Genomic DNA, 21,711 nt, shown 5'->3' with positions numbered 1-21,711 from the left:
GACCCAGTCCTGGCAGGATTCACCACCTGCTGACTAAAGAACCCTTGGGCACCGAATAAACCTCAGAGGTAGCCAAGCAATAGTCACCACAGGCGTTGGGTGAGACTGGGCTGACTTCAGGTGTGACCTGACCCAGTCCTAGCAGCAGGGGCGATGAAGGAGTAACCACATCCCTCCTCCCCCAACTCTGGCAGCCCAGCACACCAAGGGGGTGGGAAGAGAGTGAGAGACGTTCACTGGTAATCCAAGGCATTCTGCCATACCTTACCCAAGTCCACCAAAGTGACACTACTAGGAGTCTGCAAGAGTCACAGCATTACTGGAGTTGGGGCATCCTCAGTGCTGAAACGGCTGCAGCGACCAAAGACTTAGATCACAATACTCAATTCCCTTAGACTATCTGGAAAGCTGTCTCAAGAAGGACAGGTTCAAACAAACCGACACTGTTAAGATTAAAATAAACACCTAACTCTTCGATGCCTAGACATGGAAAACACCTACAAGCATCAAGAACATCCAGGAAAATATCAACTAACTAAACAAACTAAATAAGGTACCAGTGACCAACCCCAGAGTGATAGAGATAACCTTCAAAACAGAGAATTCAAAATAGCTGTTCTGAAGAAGCTCAATGAACTTCAAGATAACAGAGAGAAGGAATTCAGAAGCTTCTCACAGAAATTTAATAGAGAGATTGAAATAATAATAAAAAAAATGAAGCAGAAATTCTGGAGCTGAAAAATTCAATTAACAAACTGAGAAATGCATCAGAATTTCTCAATTAGTAGAATTCATTAAGCAAAAGAAAGAATTAGTGAGCTTAAAGATAGGCTATTTGAAAATACACAGTCAGAAGAGAAAAAGAAAAAAGAATAAAAAAGAATGAAGCATGCCTAAAAGATCTAGAAAATAGCCTCAAAAGGGCAAATATAAGAGTTACTGGCTTAAAAGAGGCGAGAGAGAGAGAGAGAGAGAGAGAGAGAGAGAGAGAGAGAGAGAGAGAGAGAGAGAGAGAGAGAGAGGAGAGAGAGAGGAGGGAGAGGAGAGAGAGGAGAAAGAGGAGAGAGAGGAGAGAGAGGAGAGAGAGGAGAAGGAGAGAGGGGGAGAGGGGGAGAGGGGGAGAGGGGGAGAAGGAGGGAGGGGGTGGGAGGGAGGGAGGGGAGGGTGGGGGAGGGGGAGGGGGAGGGGGAGAGAGGGGAAGGGAGGGGGAGGGAGGGAGGGGGAGGGGGAGAGAGGGGAAGGGAGGGGGAGGGAGGGAGGGGGAGGGAAGGAGGGAGGGGTGGGGAGGGAGGGGGAGGGAGGGGAGGGTGGGGGAGGGGGAGGGGGAGGGAGGGAGGGGGAGAGAGGGGAAGGGAGGGGGAGGGAGGAAGGGGGAGGGAAGGAGGGAGGGAGGGGGAGAGAGGGGAAGGGAGGGAGGGAGGGGGAGAGAGGGGGAGGGAGGGAGGGAGGGGGAGAGAGGGGGAGGGAGGGAGGGAGGGGGAGAGAGGGGGAGGGAGGGAGGGAGGGGGAGAGGGGGGAGGGAGGGAGGGAGGGGGAGAGAGGGGGAGGGAGGGAGGGAGGGGGAGAGAGGGAGAGGGAGGGAGGGAGGGGGAGAGAGGGAGAGGGAGGGAGGGAGGGGGAGAGAGGGAGGGGGAGAGAGGGAGAGGGAGGGAGGGAGGGGGAGAGAGAGAGGGGGAGAGAGATTATACAAAAAACCAAAAAATAAATAATAAAAAAAAAAGTTTATTCAAAGAAATAATAACAGAGAACTTTCCAAATCTAGAAAAAGATATTTACATTCAGGTACAAGAAGGTCACAGAACACCAGGCAAATTTAACCCAATCAAGACTACCTCGAGGTATTTAGTAAGCTCCCAAAGGACACAGATAAAAAGTCCCACGAAAAGCAAGAAAAAAAAAAAAAACGTATAAAGGAGCTCTAATACATGTGGCTGTAGACGTCTCAGTGTAAACCTTATAGGCTAGAAGAGAGTCATATGACATATTCCAAGTGCTGAAGGAAGAAAACCTTAATCCTAGATTATTATATCCTACAAAAATATTTTTCAAACATGATGGAGAAATAAAGAGTTTTCTAGACAAACAAAAACTGAACTAGACCTGTCCTACAAGAAATACTAATAGGACCTCTTCACTTAGAAAGAAAAGTATATTAACGAATAGTAAGAAATCAACCGAAGGTATAAAACTCACTGGTAACAGTAAGGACACAAATACAGAATACTCTTTTGCTGTAATTGCTGTGTATAAACCACTTATATCTTGAGTAGGAAGATTAAAAGATAAACCTATCAAGAATAATTACAAGAACTTTTTGAGAGAGAGAGATAGTATAAAAAGAAAAAAATACAAAAAAATAGATAAAAAACATAAATATAATCTGGAAATAACTCTAAATATTTGAATATTAATCAACACACTTCTAAATAACCCATGGGGAAGAATATTAGAAAACATTATGAACTGAATGAAATGGACAACACAATATATCAAATTTGTAGAACATAGCTAAAACAGGATTTCCATAAAAATTTATCACATTAAAAAGTTATGCTGGGGAAAAAAAAAAAAAAAGATATAGATGGGGCCAGGCGCAGTGGCTCACACCTGTAATCCTAGCACTCTGGGAGGCCGAAATGGGCAGATGGCTCAAGGTCCAGAGTTCGAGACCAGCCTGAGCAAGAGTGAGACCCCGTCTCTACTAAAAATAGATTAACTGGGCCCACTAAAAATATATAGAAAAAATTAGCTGGGCATGGTGGCACATGCCTGTAGTCCCAGCTACTCAGGAGGCTGAGGCAGGAGGATTGCTTGAGCCCAGGAGTTGGAGGTTGCTGTGAGATAGGCTGACGCCATGGCACTCTAGCCTGGGCAACAAAGTGAGACATTGTCTCAAAAAAGGAAAAAAAAAGATATAGATGGAAACAATAAAAAATTATAAATTGGGGCAGGGATAGAGTTAAATGCAGAATTTCGTTTAGATTTCTCTTAGTTTGTTTATTTGCTTGTTTGTAAGCAAAACTATCACATGCTTAAAATAATTGGTTATAAAATGATTTTTGCAAGCCTCCTGGTAATCTCAAATCAGAAAACCTACAACAGATACACACAAAAAAAATAAAAGAAATCATTTAATAAAACACACTACGAGAGAAAATCAACCACAGCAAAGGAAGATAGGAAGAAAAGATCACAACAACCAGAAATCAAACAACAACATGGCAGAAGTCCTTATCTATCAATAACAACACTGAATGTGAATGGACCTAATCTCTGCAATTGAAAGACAGTGTGGGTAAATGGATAAAAAAACTAAGATCCAACTATATGCCATCTATTGATTTTTACTCCCTTATAAACAGAGCTAGAAATATCCTTTGTCTTTTAGTGGTTCGTGGTGAGAGAATTACCCTTGAATGGTAGCTTTCCACTAATCAGCTTTATAACATTTATGAATTAACTGTAATCACTGGAGTTGAAGTGCCTTCTTTTCCCTAAAGTTCTAGATAGAATTTCAAGCACAAAATAAATCACTTCTCTTTAGAACTTAATCAGTAATTAAGGCAGTACAGAACTTAGACTGCTCAGTAAACACTATCTGTTTTAACTATACTCTATTTCAATGGGAAAAGTCCCTTACAGTGACTTCTAAAAGTTTAGAAATTTATACTAGTAGATTACAACAATGTGAATGTACGTAATGGCCAGTAACCTTTACACTTAAAAATGGCTAAAATGGTGTATTCTATGTTATGTATATTTTACAATGAAAATTTAGAAACCATACTAATTAGTAGAACCTCTAATAAATACATACTGCTTATTGATATTTTGATTGGCTACTAGAGCAGGTTACCAGTAATTCCAGATCAAGCCCAATTTATAAGTCAGTAATGAGGTAGGGATCTGTGTTTAACACTTATTAAATAAATGTTCTATTTGCAAATCCATTTCACCTCTTTTAGAACCTAGAGTTTCAAAATTATTGAGTAATCTTCTACTTACGCCTTCATTTTTCACATGTAGATCACCAACCAAAGGTTTATGGACAGATAGGAGTAAAAAGAACAAATACAGACTTTTTACTGTCACAGAGCTCCTACAGAGTAAGATAAAAAATAAGTCAAGCCTGTGTGAGACTGAAGTCCCTGAATTGCAAGATCATGCTTCAATATATCAATAACAAAAGAGCATTAAGGAATAAGAGGGAAAATAAAATATAAAGCTTTGTAGAAGTTCTTGTGGTCAGTGATATAACACCTACCAAAGCAGACTAGTTTATTTCTATACTACTTTATTTGTAGAAAATGAATAAATGAAACTGAGGTTTCATTTTTCTGTCACTGACATATTCTACTCATAATTTTCCACCTAACAGCAATAACTTTAACTCAATCACTATTAAAAAATTACTCATCATATTATGTTCCTTCCCTTTCTGTTAATCAGATTTCAGATTACAGATTTTTTTAAATGCCCTTTTTAATGGAAATAAAACTTATTTTGAGAATTTTAATAATGTTATTTGAATTACTGCAAATTATGGTTTCGTAAAAAGGCATACCTGCTTCCTTCAAATTTGCTATGAAAAAAAGGCCCAAGAACAAGATGAAAATTCTCCAACATAATCAGGTTGATTTTTCAGATTGAAATATGCTTCTATATCCCAGTGATTTCAGACAGTAATAAATGGTAAAGCAAAATTTCACTAACTTACTGAAAGCAATTTGGCCCAAACACAGTGGCGAGGTTGTGAACGTTCATGCGATTCTGCACGTGATGCTTGGCTACTTCTGTCAAGAACTGGCAAAGGTACTTGAGGAGGCAGTAGTGGGTGTCTGGCAGCTCTTTTATTAAGTCTCTTAAGCTGTTCTCTCGAGCATTATTTCTGCCATCTGGAAAAAAATAAAAAATGTTCTCAGGCATAATGCAGTAACAACAACAAAGCATGTAGGTGTAACAAATTCTAACATATTATTCAGGAAAAAATCCCTTAGAGACTGAGATAGGCCTTGAATATTTGACTTTCTTTTTATGTTAAAGAATTACTTATTCAAGAAATTCAGAAACCCACAAGCTCTATTCAGTGGGAAAAATTGTGTTTCAATTTTTTGTCTTCCTCCCCCAAATTAAGATAATGGTTAGGTTTTCAATCCAGAGTGGAATCTTCCATTTGATTTTTGTCTTCAAGTTTGCCAAAAACAAGACTCTCTTGGTTGAATAAACTTGATATAAGAGATCTTCCTGGGTCACCATGAGGGACATGATTAGGATATTGTGCCCAGAGAAAACTGAAGGAAACTTTTAAAGTTTTTATACAGCTTTTTAATCTTGACAAACCACCTCTGAGCTATTTTTTAACGAGCCCCTGTGTTGGGCATGTTCTCAAGAGACTACTTTTAGTAAGAATATTGCTAAGTCAGTTTAGCCAAAATTCCCCACCCTTGATATCTGATCACCTTTGATATCTGACCAAATTCCTCATTTCCCACCATCCTCCAGGTGTTGTCTGATCCCCTTGGTCTGCCTTCAGCCAGAGTCCTGGGAGGTCAGTTTAACAACAATGCCTCCTGATGTTTCTTCTTAGTAATTTTCCATACACTCAGTATTGCCCACCCTAACCCTGCTACTCGGCTATAAAATTCCCCCCTTTTCCTTATGTTGCAAGTTGAGTCCAATCTCTCTCCCCCACTGCAAAACCCCAATGCAGTACTCCCTATACCTATCATAATAGTCTCGAATAAAGATATGCCGTTCTTTAACAACTGTCAGAAGGAATAACTTTTTAAAAACAATAACATGTCATATAGTTCAGAATTTGATGTGTGACTCTCATAAAAAAAAAGCCTGATAATCTTGCATGCATCTCAAAATGTCTAACAAAGCACCAAAATTCATAGGCATACATATGAACCATTTCTCTTGATTCTCAAAGATTCACTTTGCCAATATTTAAACATATTAACAGTAAAGCTGCTAACTTATGTAACTTTGTGCACTGCTTTCTATCAGAGGAAAATACAAATCTTTTATAACAAATACAGTAATTTAGGGACATAATCACAATCCATCCTTTTAACAGATGTCTAAGAATGAAAATTTAATACAGGTATAATTAATAAATACACAGGATGGACGTCTTTGTTAAGTCAGCTTTAGTCAGTCAAATGAGTAAGAAACAGAAAAGTGAGGCAAATGAGATACAAAGGAAGAGGATTAGTCAATGTTATAAAACACTTGGTTAACATAATGCCACGGGGCAGGAAGCAAAAACAGAAAACATACAGAAAGTTATATACAATGACACGGAGTGGCTGCAGAGCTCAGGGTCAGAATGAAGGCTTGGGAGTCATTTCCTGGGTGAGGAACATGTGTGACCTAAGTGGTGCTGCTTATGATAACACTGTTTTCCACTGCACTAAAAGCTTAACCACCAGGGATATGTAAGAAATGGAAATAATTAAGTTGGAGTGATTAAAAATTAACTGGAGTTACCCGTTTCTCATGCCATTATAAAAATAAACAAATATACACCAAGAGAAAACGTAATCTTAGTTTGCCTTTTTCCCTTTTTATGGTGACTAATTCAAAGTGAGTCTGGATGTTTTCAAGGGCATGTGCTCTCTATTTAAAATTATGGTCTAATTCCCACATTTAAAGATATAAGCAATAACAGCATTCCAACAGCCTTGATTAATGGGCCTCTGGCCTCCTGGCTCAAACTGTCAGGCAGGCAATGTGTGAGGACACTGTATCAAATAAAACAAATATTCAAAATAATTATGAATTTATGACAGTAACATCTTTTAAAAAAAGCAGTTTCATCATTTACTTCAAATTTTTGGAACATGATAAATCATTTTTCCAGGAAATAAAATTGACAAAAAATGGGAAGGGAGACATACATTCAAAGAGTTTCATGCTTAACAAAATAAAATGAAATCCCTTATGGCATGAATGAAAGAATAAATATATTCTCAAAAGGCAAAAGTAATTGAGAAGGAAATATCTTATACCTACTCCCATCCAGAACTATTGCTGTTTCCTATGATGGAAGATGATTCTACAGACCCACCCGCTGGGCGAGAATGTGAGTCTCCTCTACATTAGCAGCTTTGACAGCAGCACACCTATATTTGAACCTTAAATATTTATAATTTACTTCCTGAATCCTTGTTCAAATATACTGACATTAAAGACCACAATTTATTATCATGACATTTCACCTCACCTCTTTTCATACTGATTACGTGCTAACATTCTGAGAATCTGTAATTTGTACTGTTTCCAGAAATATGTGGTAAGTATCACTCTCACCGCCAGCCTGCAGCAACCTTACAAACAAGATTTCCTACGTGTGACAATAACTGCTCAGCACCTTCAGAGGAGGCTTCTAGAAGGATGCCTAGGGCAGCATGCCCGGGAGCAGTGCTGGCACACATGTGCCTATTAAGAAGTAGCTTTCTGACACTTGTGAGAAACGAAGTTCATAATAATTACTTTATCACTGCTTGCATTATTTTTTGATTTGCTGATACCTAAAAATAACAAACACTGCCTTATTCATTCATACATGCTGTTTGTGGATTTATATTGTTAATTACAATGGCTTCCTAAAGGTCTCATATTATAAAAAAAAAGTTAGCAATGCTTATACTTTTGGGTCCATGTATTCAAAATGTATATTTATTGTACAAATGTGTGCTATCATGCTTTCATGAAACCTATGAAACATTCTAATCGAGGGGGAGACAGGCAATAATCAATTAAAAATAAATATGTGAAATGGTAACAGGTGCTATGAAGAAATAAAAAGCAGGGTTAAGTGGAATAAAGCAGAGTGATGTGGGGGTGGGAAATGTTATTTCACTCATCATGGTTGGGGGAGGGCCCTGATATAATGACAACTGAAGGAAATGGAGAAGTGTGTTCTAGTCAGAGGAAACAGCCAGTGCCAAGGCCCTGAGGCAGAGGTCTGGGACCTGGTGCCAACTGGTGGTGGGTGGAGAAGATAGCCAGAGATGAAATCAGGAGACAATGCAGAAGGGGAAAGGGCAGATCTGTCTTATCATAAGCCATGGTCTTTTATTTCCCCCCAGAGTGAGGGTTTTGAGCTGTGAGGAGACATGGTCTGACCTAAGAGGACCACTCTGGCTTCGGTGCTAAGCCTAGACTGTAGGAGGCACAGGTGAAAGCATGGAGACTAGTTAAGACACTATTGCAACCGTCCAGAAGAGAAAGGCTGGTGGCCTGCACTAGGCTGGCACTGGTGAGATGGTAACACAAGGCTGGATTCTGGATATAGGTTGAATGCTCTTGCTTGTTTCACATATGAAAGTTGTTTGCCTTATATATGGAAAATACATGTGTGAAATATTCATTCATTTAGCAAAAATTATTGGGTGACTACTCAGCTAAGCATCTCTTTAAGCATTTGAAATCCATCAATAAACAAAAACTGAAATCTCTATCCTTATAGAGCTTATATTCTAGTGAGTGAAACATTAAACAAAAAATAGAGTAACAGGGCTGCAGGAATTGGGAGTACTTAAACCGGGGTAAGGGCTGGTGATTGCAATTATAAATAAGATTGTCAAGAAAGCCTCAGGTGGGACGCAATGGCTCACACCTGTAATCCTAGCACTCTGGTGGGTCAAGGTGGGATGATTGCTTGAGCTCAGGAGATCCAGACCAGCCTTAGCAAGAGTGAGATTCCTGTCTCTACTAAAAATTGAAAAATTAGCTGAGAATCGTGGCCTGTGCCTGTAGTCTCAGCTACTCAGGAGGCTGAGGCAGGAGGATCACTTGAGTCCAGGAGTTTGAGGCTGCAGTGAGCTACAATGACACCACTGCACTCAAGACAGAGTAAGATTCTGTCTCAAAAAAACCCAAAGAAACAAAGAAAGTCTCATTGAAATGTATTTGATGTCCATAGTTAAAGTAAAAAAATCCACAAACTGACAAACTCTTTCAGAGTTGGAAGTTTTAACCATCTTTTAAATACTCTTTATGCCTTGCATATAAAAAGTGATCAAGAAATCATTTTAATAGAATGATATATATTTTAAAGACATACAGTATAACAAACTAGCATAGAAGTGAAATATATGTATATTTTAAAGTGAAATCAAGTATATTTTAAAGAAATACGGAAGAATTTAGTCCATTTAGTCCACAGAAATGTCAGAGTTAGAGTATTATTACATAGGAGTAAGATTACAGACAATATTTAAAGGAGAGGCTCATTTGGTGGTCACAGGGTAAGGATACTCAGCAATGAAATTCCACAGAAGGGGCTTAGTAATAGAAGTGAAATGTACCTCTGCATATTATATAAAAGTGGTTTTTAACTGTTTTAAACTTGTACTTCTAGAATTGTAATAAAAATTATAATAATTCATGAGTCCTAAATGTTTTAAGAAAATTTTGCAGATGGGAATAATGGTTCAAAATTGAAACAGTCACCATTTTCTTTAACATCAATCTTTTCCTAGGATAAGAACTCCCTTTTCTCCATTAGTGAAAAGTATCACTTCAAATTATTCAAGTTTTCTTGAGAGCTTTCATTTCTTGTTGACTAAATCTGACCCACACCTCAAGCTAAAATGCAAACATTCAACTAGCATAGTATACATAGTGTACAGAGAAATCAGCACTTGGAAGACTGTACCATACTTTTGTTCCAGGTTAAGTAGCAAACACTGAACCATGTGACAAATATTTGCTCTCCTTAAAAAAAAAGATTATGATCATAATCAGCAATGCTGCACCTGTATCATAGGATATATCACAGGATGGCACCTGACTCTAATCTTGACATTTCTCCTAGTGTGTGTTTGTCAGGTGCCTGGACTTTTCAATGGAAAATAAGTTATACTGTACTTCTAATCTTAGCCTCAAAGACAAAAAAAAAAAAAAAGGAACTGGCAAAATGCTATCCTCTATCGTGATATATCTCAGAGCCATGAGAAGGGCAGCCATTAAAACAATCAAAATGTTTAGCCTCAGGGTACCAGATTTATAGAAGTAGCTTCCCCCCCCCATTAAGCCTCACAAAAATATTTATGAAAACTTGTTAAAGTATTAGTACTGAGCTGATGAAGAGAGGTCGCAAACCTGAGAATGTGAGTAGTCTCTAGAAGTTGAGAAGCCAGCAAAGAAACAGGGACCTCAGTGTTAAAACTGCAAGGCTGAATTCTGCCAGCAACCTGAATGAGTCTGGCAGTAGATTGTCCCCCAGAACAGTCAGACAAGAGAAGTCAGACAAGAGCCTGGGCTGTCACCTTGATTTTGGCCTTTTGAAATCTGGAGTAAAAGAACCAGCTGAGCTCATGTACTTCTCACCCACAGAACAGTGAGATAATAAATTTATATTGTTTTAAGCCATTACATTCATGGTAATCTGTTAAGGCAGCAATAGGAATTGAATACACCCACAGTGAGAGAGGACCAGACTGGAAGAGAGGGTGATTTACTTGTGCACAGTCACCTGCCGACAAGTAGCTGAGGCACAATTCAAATCCAAGCAGTCTGACCCTCAGAGCGGGTGGTTTTATCATTGGACTCTAACAGAGGTAGCTATTATCATCATAGTACCTAATACAGTATCTAAGACATGCAAACATTTAAGAAATGTTCCCTCAATCAATAAGCAAAAATCGTTGAGTTGTGGGGGGACCTACAATCTTAATTCATTTGTGATAAACTATAGCTTCTTAGGTTCTAGAAATTTGTGGGAAAACATTTTAATAAAAACCTATAAGGATGTCTGGGCATAAAATGTTGTATAAACTGTGAGAATAAAAAAAGAATTACATTTCTTTTTAAATATGCAGTCACAGAGGAATGGGAAACATCATAAATGCCTGCTCACTGGATCAGACTGGGTTTTACCTCTGCCTTTCATTTCCCAGGGGTGGAACCACCTCTTCAGAGAGACAAGCAGCTTATGTAGACAATATAATTTCATCTTATGATTAATGGAATTGGTGTTTTCCTATGCAATAGGAAAGGTTTATATTTTTACAGATCCCTCAACAACCCAGGACTGTGACAAGGTTCTCAAAGTCCTCACGCAAATTTCTCATAGGGCAGGATGATAAAATAACTAATAAAAATTAATAAGTTACAGTCTCTTCTTAGATATTTTTAATGAAACTACCTATCTTATCATTCTGATTAGAGTCTGCAAAATGCAGAAGTATATTTACTGCCAAAGTAGCCAATATTTACACTGACAGTCCTGTCCCTAGAAAGAACCTACATGTTCAAGCAAGAGCAAAGGCTGCAGAAAGAATGAAGAATTAGGTAGTATTTTACATTTCAATTCTATATCCCCAAACAAACTCCTAATAATGCCTAAACAGTAGCTCAGCAAATTTATTTTGTGGGTATTAATTTACTGAGTGCTGAATGCTTGTCAGTGGGAGCAGGTAGCACAAATAAAATTATAAGAAAACTATAAAATATTCTAAATTTCAAAATTGGAAGCTCATATCTAGGTTAGATGTTAGCATTTAAGCATTTTAACAGCTGAAGAACCTGTTTGTGTGAGAATGTAAGTACACAGGAGACTGGGACAAGCAATCATAGCACATAGGAAAGGGAACCTCCCATAATATAATACGATAATCTTCAACAATGTGGGCAATATCCCAGCTAATAAAGCTTAGCTTTCTCCATAAATCTAGTGCCATATTAAATGGGCAAAGTACAATAAAAGTGTGTAGTTTCAGTTGAAGTCATATTAACACCAGTTGTTTTTTCCTAGGCAATACTGATTAAACACTCAGCTGTAAATGCCTGTAAGTAGCCTTGGTGTCATCCGAGTTAAATCAACAAGCCCAGAGTCATTTAAGCCTATTTCATACGTGCTCCCCTTCTCCCTCAAGGGCCTCAAATTGTTTATGGACTCATTGTAAAAGGCTGATTATTTCCATTGGCTCAGTAAAGCAGGTGTTCAAAACACACCTTAATAGAGTTAGGGCAGAGCTGTAGGTGGCTAACAAGCTAATCATTTGGCATCCCTTCAAATTGATATTCGTTAAACAAATTTTAATGTTTATTTTATGTGGGTTGATATTCTAATAAAAGGTTTATATTTTTTAAATAATTCATTGTTGGCTATTACGTCTTCTAGCATATTCTCCTCTTCTAGCATAAAAGAGCTATTCTCCTCTTCTAGCTTAAAAGCGTTAGTAAAAAACAAAGAACTTACTAAGGCTTTAACCCAGGTCACCATGATTCATTCCAAAACTCCCAAATAGACATTATCTTCTTGGCCTTGGAAGCTGCTAGTTCTCTGCTCTATTTTTCTTTATCAAGCCTATAATCTTCTTGCTATTATAAAATTCTATTGCCTTTAATACAAGGATGGATACAATAAAAAAGACAAGACATAAACAGGTGTTGGCAAGGATATGAAGAAACTAAAATTTTCATTCATTGCATGATGGGAATGTAAAACAGTACAGCTATGCTGGAAAAATAGCTCTTCAAAATGTTAAAACATAAAGTTACCATATGACCCAGCAATGCTATTACTACTAGGTAGATACCCAAGAGAAATGAAAGCATTACGTTGGCAAAAAAACAAGTACGGAAATGTTCATAATAGCAAAAAAGTGGAAATAATCCTAATGTCCAGCAGCAGATAAATGGATAAATAAAATGTGGTATATTCATACAAAAGAATATTAACTAGCCATAAAAAGGAATGAAGTACTTACATAAATGCTACAAGGATGAACCTTGAAACATTACGCTAGGTCAGAGAAGCCAGTCATAAGAGACCACATATTGTATGACTCCATTTTATGTGAAATGTTCATAATAAGCAAATCAATACAGATAGAAAATAGACTAGTGTTTGCCTAGGACTGGGGGTGGTGGGAGGAGGGAGGAATGGGAAATGACGGGTAATAGGCACTGGGTTGCTTTCTGGGGTCATACAAATGTTCTAAATTTAAACTTTGGTGATGTTTGCACTCTGTGAATATCCTAAAAACCACTGAATGGTACACTTTAACAGAGTCAATTTTATGGTAGGTAATTTATGTATCAAAAAAGCTGCTATAAAGAAATTCTGTTGACTTCGAAAATCAAGAACATCGGAGATCTTTCAGTTAAACATGACATTATTTCCACTGAAGATGAGTATATACTTTTCCTCCTGATACCCCACTAACATGACAATAAACATTCTTTTAAAGGAATAGGACCTCAAGGATAAAGAAGACAGCCTAAAAGACGACAGTTATATGAAGAATTCTAGCAAATTTATATACCCACGTGCACACATGCACTCGTGGCCTTCAAGATGAGTTGTTCTTATAAGGAGTAATGTGCTTGGTCATGGCTCTCTTTCTAGGCTTGCACAACCTCACCCACTATTTATTATCTCACAGAGTTAAAGGCCATTATAAGGAAAATAAAGACGTGCACTTGTAATCAGCAAAGAAAAGATCGTCCAGTTATCAGGACCTACAATCTTAGAGGTCATAGAGCCTTATAAATACAAATAATGTTTTTCCTGTCACGTGGAACTGGATGAAGACAGGCTCACTGAAACGTTGCCAAGACGTATGGAGTCACGTGTGGACACCTGGGTTTCCTGCCACCACATTTCCAATTTACTCCAGTGCAGGCTTTGCATATCTCATTGGCATCTTGGGCAGACAGGTAGATGTCAACCTTTTAATTTTGCTCTGGGTTTAGGTCTTTACAAAAAAAAAAAAAAAGAATAGTTTATACATTTGGCATTGCTTATAGAAAACCTAAAAGGCACACACTGAAAATGGAAAGGACTAAAACTTGGAGTTTAATATGATTCTGTTTGTCATAGAAACAGAGTTGTGAAGGTTGAATAATTTCAATAAAAAAGAAGCTTCTCAGTAAGGAATTAACCTAGGGGAGGAAATATGGCATATGCTTTTTATGGATCGCATGCTATTCAAGGAATGACACTTAATAACCAGCATTTAGCCAGCATTTATTCACATGGTACTTTAAAATCTGCAAGGCAAAACCATAGCTAACCTCAAACACCACAAATGGCATCATAATAGTTGGATAAAAGAGAGGCTTACCTCCAAGTTTACCTAGTGAGTTCCTCGTGTAAGGAGGAAAGAAACTCAAGGCTCAGATGTGGGCTAGTTTATTAAATTTCTTTATAATTAGCCATGGTACTGATTAAAATGCCCCTATTATTAGGGTGGTGCCCCTATTATTAGGGTGGTTTTCTTAATAAAAATATTAATAGTTGCTGTCTAAATTATCAAATGCTCATAAGCTAAAATTCATAGGCACTTAACTCTCAGATATTGTTTGCACAGCTGCTATTATAAAATTCTGTCCTGTTTAAAATCAAGTATGGGGTGGGGAGTAAAAAAAAGCGAATTTCCACTTAAAGAGACAGATTGATCATTTGCATTTGTCTGTCTTTTACCAAGACTTCATAGAAGTAACAGTAAAATAATGCATAAAAAGTGTAAGTCCCACAGGGCAAAAAAAAAGAACAGTAGAGAAGACAGAATTAGATAAGATTTCAAAGACATCTGGAAGTGGATGCAAGCGACTGAAAACAATGTTTCAAAGCCTTTCAGACTTAGGGAGTCCTCCAGCACATCTGCTCCCGGCAAGCAAGCTCTCAGGCGGGAGTGCTGAGGCTTAGTCTCTTGGTAATAACCAAAGGATTCTGGGAAACCTGAGATAGCTAAGGGCTAGAGTGAGGAACACAGTTGAAAACGTAAGATTAGTGGAAGTAATAAGAAGTAATAAGCCCATGAGCAAGCATACTTCCCACCTCCCTCTCACTCCTGCGCTTAAAAAACTCAGACGATGAAGAGAAAAAATATGTTCACATACTGACATTGGGATCCCCAAATGAAATAGCTAGATTTCTCCTGCTGTACTATTTAACCCTTCTAAAATAAAGTGCACCAAGAGACAAACTCCTAGTCTCCTTTAAATCAAAACAGCTATAAATCACTGTATGTTTGAATTAAGAGAGACAAAAAGAAAACCCACAGATCACAGAGAGAAAAGAAAAACTTAAGCAACAAGAATAAACCCATGGCCAGTTGATAATCAATCCTTAATCCCTCTCGTAAGCACTGACCTTCATTTTACTTGTCCGTTTAAAATAAATTCTTCATCATGGCCTCCAAATAATCTTCCCCGTTTAACGTCTATTATTTTTATTCAGGGATCAATTGTCAAGATGCCACACCAGGATCTCTCCCCTTTCTTTGATAAAAACAGCTAGATCTCTGAGGAAGGCACTTACTAAAGCCCCTACAAGATCATCAGATCCTACTGTGAAATTAAGTAATTCAAACTTTAAGCTGTTGGAACTTTAAATTACTTGAGCCTTGACAGGAGTGTGACTATGTGGCCTCAGTCACGTAGCATGTAGCTTAAACTTCTGCTTCTCTTATTATAGATTAACTCCCTTCCTTATTCTTGTACTATCGATTAGAAAATATTGAAAGGTGCCAGAAATTAGATTCCCCTTAGGGAATGTTAAAGCAGTCTTCCTCCGGCTTGCTATAGCAAACTATAATCAAACAAATCACTATAACGTATATACTGACCTCGTAGGAAAAATGTTGTAACCCTGCTAAACATCTCTGTCTCTGCCTGTATAAGTGAAACTTTAACTTTTCTATTTTGGAACACTGACCCTATTCCTTTGGGGTCTGTTTCCCAGGTAGCTATTCTCAAGCTTTGTATTTGAGTACACGCTATACTTAATCATATTTTCTGAATCTCATCATTTAAGACTGACATTACCAAGTTTAACAGCATCTGAGCCTTTGGAATAAATCCCAAATTCACCTGGAGGTAAGGAAGGAGTATTAGTCAGCTACAGAAGGTTCCTAGAAAGTTGAAGACTGTCTCTTCCTTTCAGGACAAAAGATCAGGTCTGACAAGCTGAAGCATTTTAAAATGTAAGGGCCCCACCCTGGCTAAGATGGAAAAGAGAAGATTTGAATTACTGAAGATAAAAGAACAATAGTTGCCCCAGGCCTTGTCTAAGCATTAACTTTGCAAGGTGCTCTCCCTGGTGCTAACTACAACCTTGCCTCAAAACTTTCTTCCTGGATCAAAGTCACAACTAATGGGTGCAGAGTGCACCCTCTGGCAGATGGGCACGCTTGTAGTTCTGGCTTGGGGGGTGCAAAGGCAATATATGTAACCAAAATGTTTGTACCCCCATAATATTCTGAAATGGAAGAAAAAATTTTTCTCTTGATTTATTAGCACACGTTCACAACAGTCTGACAAACTGGCCGTCCGCCACCATATAGTTCTGGGGGCTCATCAGAGATATGGCAGTACTTGCATGTCAAGTCCCCAGACTCAGTTCTCCCCTTGGCATTAGTTTTGGGGGTCCTGAGACTTTTATTTTTTCCTCCATTAACCTTCCTTTAAAATCCCATTACCAGTTTCTATTTTTAATGATGAGCAAGCAAGCTTTGGCATCGGATAGTGGTGATGGTTGCAGAACACTGCAACTGTACTTAATGCCACTGGATTTTACTTAAAAATGATTAAAATGGTAAACATTATGTTATGTATATTTACCACAATTTTTAAAATTCCATTTCCAACTCTTTATCTTAGACAGGTCTTAGGACCATGACCTAGATTTCTGTTAATCTTCTAGACATTCTCCCTACACCCAGCATCTTCCCATCCAACCACCTTACATAGCACTGCCTAAAATACTGCTTCTATTATATGAACTATTTCTTCAAAAAATTTATTACTTATAAATATACATTCCTGAGACAAATATTCAAGACCCTACCGCCATCTGGTCTCAATTTACTTTTTGATCGTATCTTTTGCAAACCTCTCTTAGCTACAAATAGCTTTGTCAGACAATTCTTAGTGTTTCTGCTCATGCTTTTTCCTCACCTAAAAGGTTTTCTTCTCCATCCTGGTTAATCTTACTTATTACAATCTTACTGGTTCTATAAAATGTATTCTGACCATCATAATCCAGATTGATTTCCTTCTCCCCTCGTTAGTTATGAAGGAGCTCAGGAAATTTCACCAGAGAATATGACTCCTTGGTATAAAGAGTATTTTGAATTAAAGCCCTTTACAGATCAACAGGCCCTTGGAATGGGCTTTCCCTCTATCCACATAATCAGACAGACCCATAAAAAGAACAATCAGCTTCCCTTTCCTTCCCTATTATCTCACTATATTGCAGAAAAGAAAATCGAGAATGCAACCAGACCTGGCCCAAATCATTTTAAACATAATACCTGTCTCTCAGGATAATTTACAAGCCACAATGTTTCCCCCAGCCATTCATCCTCCCTAGCAAGCCAACATTTATTGCCCCTAAACAAAATTACCTATATTCCTCATCTCCTTCTCCCCTCTAAAAGGAGGGTATAAAAATAAAAATATCTGGATCCTTCAGAATATTGGGTAATTACTCTGTGATTCTCCCTGTACACACAGTAAATAAACCTCTGCCTCTTATTAATCAACCTTAATTGCGAGTTGATATTTCAGCAAACTTTCTCCATTGAAAGTTTGCTGAAATATCACCCCGACAGTTACCACTGACTGGACATTCTTATTGCTTATTTGAAAAACTGCATAGAATACATAGAACACAAATTCTACCTCAATTAAATCACACACCCCTTGAAATTAAGATGTGTAATCTTTTATTTCTCTGTATATCCTAGTATCTATATAGAACTGCGGTCCCCAAGCCCTGGGCTGAGGCCCAGTTGTGGTCTGTGTCACGTCACCATCTGAGCACTCCCCCAATCCCTTGGCCATGGAAAAATTGTCTTCTGTGAAAATTAGGAGCCAGGCCACATAGCAGGTGAGCAGTGAGTGAGCAAAACTTCATCTGTATTTACAACCAGTCCCCATCACTTGCCTCACCGCCTGAGCTCCCCGACCCCTCCAACGGAAAACTGTCTTCCATGAAACCGGTTCCTGGTGCCAAAAAGGTTGGGGACCACTGATATAGAAGGTACTAAAAACAAACCAAAAAAAATGATGGACTTATCTAATTCCAAGTCATCAAATAACAATAAAAAATATTCAATTACAAGATAGAAGGAATTATATTATAGAAGAAGTTTTCAATATGGAACATTCAAATAAAGAGATTTTCAGTTAATCCTAAATTAAATGAATCCTATTCTGCCATCTTTTCATCACTTATAATTCATACCTATTTCCAAAACACACCTGAGATTATAAAAATAGAAAGTACAGACCTGAGGCCAAAATGGCTGACTAGATACAGCTAATATGTGCCTCTTACACAGAGAGGAGCCAAAATAGCAAGTGGTTATTCACACTTCAATTAGATTGTCTAAGAGAGTACACCAGGATTAATAAGCCTCAAATATGTCACTTACCAAATGTCACTTAATGACATAGAAAGCCAAAGCACTGTAGGTAACCAGAGCAAACTGTTCTGTAATTTTTGCTTCCATATTGTATCACTATTTCCAATATTTAATAATTTTATAATTTTATCTGATTATATCATGCATTTTTCAAAAAAACAGAATCATTTTTTTAAAAAATAAAGTGGCCAAATAAGATTACAAACAAAATAATAATTGTTCCTGTTGCATCACTGTTATGGATTGAATTGTGTTCCTCCAAAATTCCTATGTTGAAGCTCTAACCTCCAGTACCTCAAAATGTATCTGGGGCCTTTAAAGAGATAATTAAAGTTAAATGAAGTCATAAGGGTGGGATCCTAATCCAAGAGGACTGGTGTCCTTATAAGAAGAGGAAGAGATATCAGGATATCCCACACAGAGGATAGGCCATAGCAAGAAGGTGGCCATCTGCAAGACAAAGAGAAAAGCCTCACTAGAAACCAACACTGTTGGCACCTTGATCTCATACTTCTGGCTTCCATAACTGCGAGAAAATTAATTTCTCTTGTTTAAGCCACCCAGTCTGTGGTATTTTGTTAGGACAGGCCTAGCAAATTAACACAACTAGGGGCTGAGGGGCCCCAAATATAAAAAACAAAGGTGTGACAGGCCCACCCATTCTAACAAGAGGTGCTAGATTAGCTATACAGAGCTTGTTAAGGTGAGACCAAAAACAGGTCCGGAAGCCTTGGGCTATCCCATCTATCACCAACCTCAAGGACATTGAAACAGAACAGTGAAATTTAAAATCAAAGATTAAGAAAGTAAGGATTTATTTAAAGGGAAAGTTGGTGGAGAAATAAAACGCTTCCCCTGACTTTCCCGAGGCCAAGTGAGGGGGCATCAGATAACCACATGGGAAGTTTGAACAGTCTACAAAACTCCTGAAAGAGTCGGAGACATCTGAAAGAGTCTAACACAGACAGGCTGGTTAGAGGTGCCTTGGGTGGCAATACAAAGAAAGGCTTTGGGCCGGGCGCAGTGGCTCACGCCTGTAATCCTAAGTACTCTGTGAGGCGGAGGCAGGAGGATCGCTCAAGGTCAGAAGTTCGAAACCAGCCTGAGCAAGAGTGAGACCCTATCTCTGCTAAAAATAGAAAGAAATTAATTGGCCAACTAAAAATATATAGAAAAAATTAGCCAGGCGTGGTGGCACATGCCTGTAGTCCCAGCTACTCGGGAGGCTGAGGCAGAAGAATTGCTTGAGCCCAGGAGTTGGAGGTTGCTGTGAGCTAGGCTGATGCCATGGCACTCACTCTAGCCTGGGCAACAGAGAGAGACTCTGTCTCAAAAAAAAAAAAAAAAAGGAAACACAGCTCTGCCCTGAGACCAACCTTCATTTTAAGAATTTGGCAAGGACATGCATGTGTTGTTTCCTGAGGACCACATAGGAACGCTGAAGAAAGAAACAAGATGTAGGTAATTTTCTAAATGAACTACCTGGTGAAGCCAGGGGCTGTGGAGGAGTGAGAAGGGGCCAGGCAAGAAGGCACAGCTGACATGGGGACCTTGGGAAGCTACCGATAAATCTCCCTCCCTACCGTATGCCCAGTGGGGGCGGGGCGGGGGGGGGTGATCAGTGTAATTTTCCAGCACGACCTCACCACTTTTACCTAATATTTGAAAATGATCTTTCGTGGGGTAAAAACATTTCTGGCACCTTCCTCCTCATCCTATCTTGCCTTCTCACGTGTCTCATTCTTTACTACATGTGAATGTTTATACCACCGCTGTACAGGAATGTGGCTTTTTTAAATTAAATTAAAAAAAAAAAAAAGAAAAAAGAGGGTCTTGCTATACTGTTTCCCAGGCTGGTCTTGAACTCTGAGCTCAAGCTGGGAGCATGGGACTACAGCTGGGACTATAGGTGTACACCACCACACCCAGCTTAAGTAACATCCTTAATCTGGCAACTAATACTCTTAGAAATACATTTTTCCCTTTCCTCTTTGACTTGGGAAAAATAAGGAAAGAAATAGCACTTCAAGGATAAATAATTTTTCTCTTACCATATTTAGGAAGGAGAACTCAATAATGTTTATGGCCATAATTATTACACTTAAAGGAGTTCCTTCATATAAAAATCACTTCATACCTCCATTTTTACCTCACAAAATGAAGACAATTATTTTAGGACTCAATCTTGTTTATGAGAAAAAGCCAAGCACACCAGAGAGCTTTCAGTCTCAAAGGTCACTAACCAACCACAATTTAATTAATATTTTCTAAGTTTAGAAAATATTATAAAAAATATTATAATAAATAATATTTTCTAAGCTTATTCTCTAATATTTTCGAAATTATTCTTCTTCTCATTCCTTCTATGGCAGTCACTAGTCAGAAAAGAATTTCTTTTACCCCAAAGCATCAGGGCTTCTCAATACTATATTACCGAAGTATTCATATGCCAGTGGTCTCAGAAATTCCATTTAATAATGGTAGTTTATACTCAGTTTAGTATTATTTTCGGTAAGAGATGAGGGCCTATAGTAAAATAGCAAGGTGGTAGTTATGGAAAGACCATAAGTATTTGAGAGCTTATTTTCACATTTAACTTTTAAGTATTTAAAAGCTTAGTTTTCAATGTAAAATATAATTGTTTTAACTCCTGAAAGGATTTACCATACTAACCCTGAAAGAGCTGCACGAATCGAGGATGTAACGCTGAGGTGATCACCCCATCTGGCAGCTCCCTCAGGAAGAGCTTCAACAGACTGGCTGCTGAGCAGACGTCGCCGTCTCTCCCGAGCTCCACGGGCTCTCCGCGCTCAAACTTCAGTCGCAGCTGTTCCACCACCTTCACGTTGCCATTCACCCTAAAAAGGCCTTCTTGAGAGAGTCCTGGAACAGCAAAGTAGACACAGAACATAAATAGAGCTTTCTCACAAACAGATACAAAATCTAAAGAATAACAACAACAGGAATAAATAAATCTCAGCATAGGATTCTCTGAATAGTAAGTATATTTATCAATCATTGGAAGATTTTTGCATTTTATAAAAATGTTTTCTTAGAACAGTAAGTTTTCATACCCACTACATACCAACTAAAAAGAGCATATGATTATTACAAAAGCTGACCTCTAAAAATAAGGCCTATGCCATACATAAACATAGAACATATAATACTACACAAAGAAATTTAATTTATATAATCACAGTACATAACAGAAACTTACCCTGGGCTCTAATAGTAGGTTAGCATTTCATGGACAACTATTTTAAAATATGACATGTATGTAAGAAACTTCTGAACTATATGTGATTATCTTTGT

At 38.2% G+C, this 21,711-nt stretch overlaps 1 protein-coding gene across 8 annotated transcripts in view; it reads right to left on the bottom strand.

Moving 5' to 3' along the window:
* Positions 1–21,711, bottom strand: part of FAM13A (family with sequence similarity 13 member A) — a 245,794-nt gene that overhangs the window by 183,599 nt on the left and 40,484 nt on the right. For 6 of the 8 annotated variants that reach the window (XM_075998712.1, XM_075998709.1, XM_075998710.1 and 3 more), the window contains exons 3-4: positions 21,069–21,278; positions 4,718–4,895 (exon numbers count right to left, since the gene is read on the bottom strand). In XM_075998712.1, coding sequence (XP_075854827.1) covers positions 4,718–4,895; positions 21,069–21,278 — 388 coding nt within the window. Of the gene's footprint in view, positions 1–4,005; positions 4,095–4,717; positions 4,896–21,068; positions 21,279–21,711 lie in introns of those variants that run through there. The other 2 variants (XM_075998715.1, XM_075998714.1) reach the window with 2 other exon arrangements.

Source organism: Microcebus murinus, chromosome 29 (genome assembly GCF_040939455.1).
Source record: "Microcebus murinus isolate Inina chromosome 29, M.murinus_Inina_mat1.0, whole genome shotgun sequence".
NCBI classification, from domain to species: domain Eukaryota; kingdom Metazoa; phylum Chordata; class Mammalia; order Primates; family Cheirogaleidae; genus Microcebus; species Microcebus murinus.
This window is presented reverse-complemented; position numbering and strand designations above follow the sequence as displayed.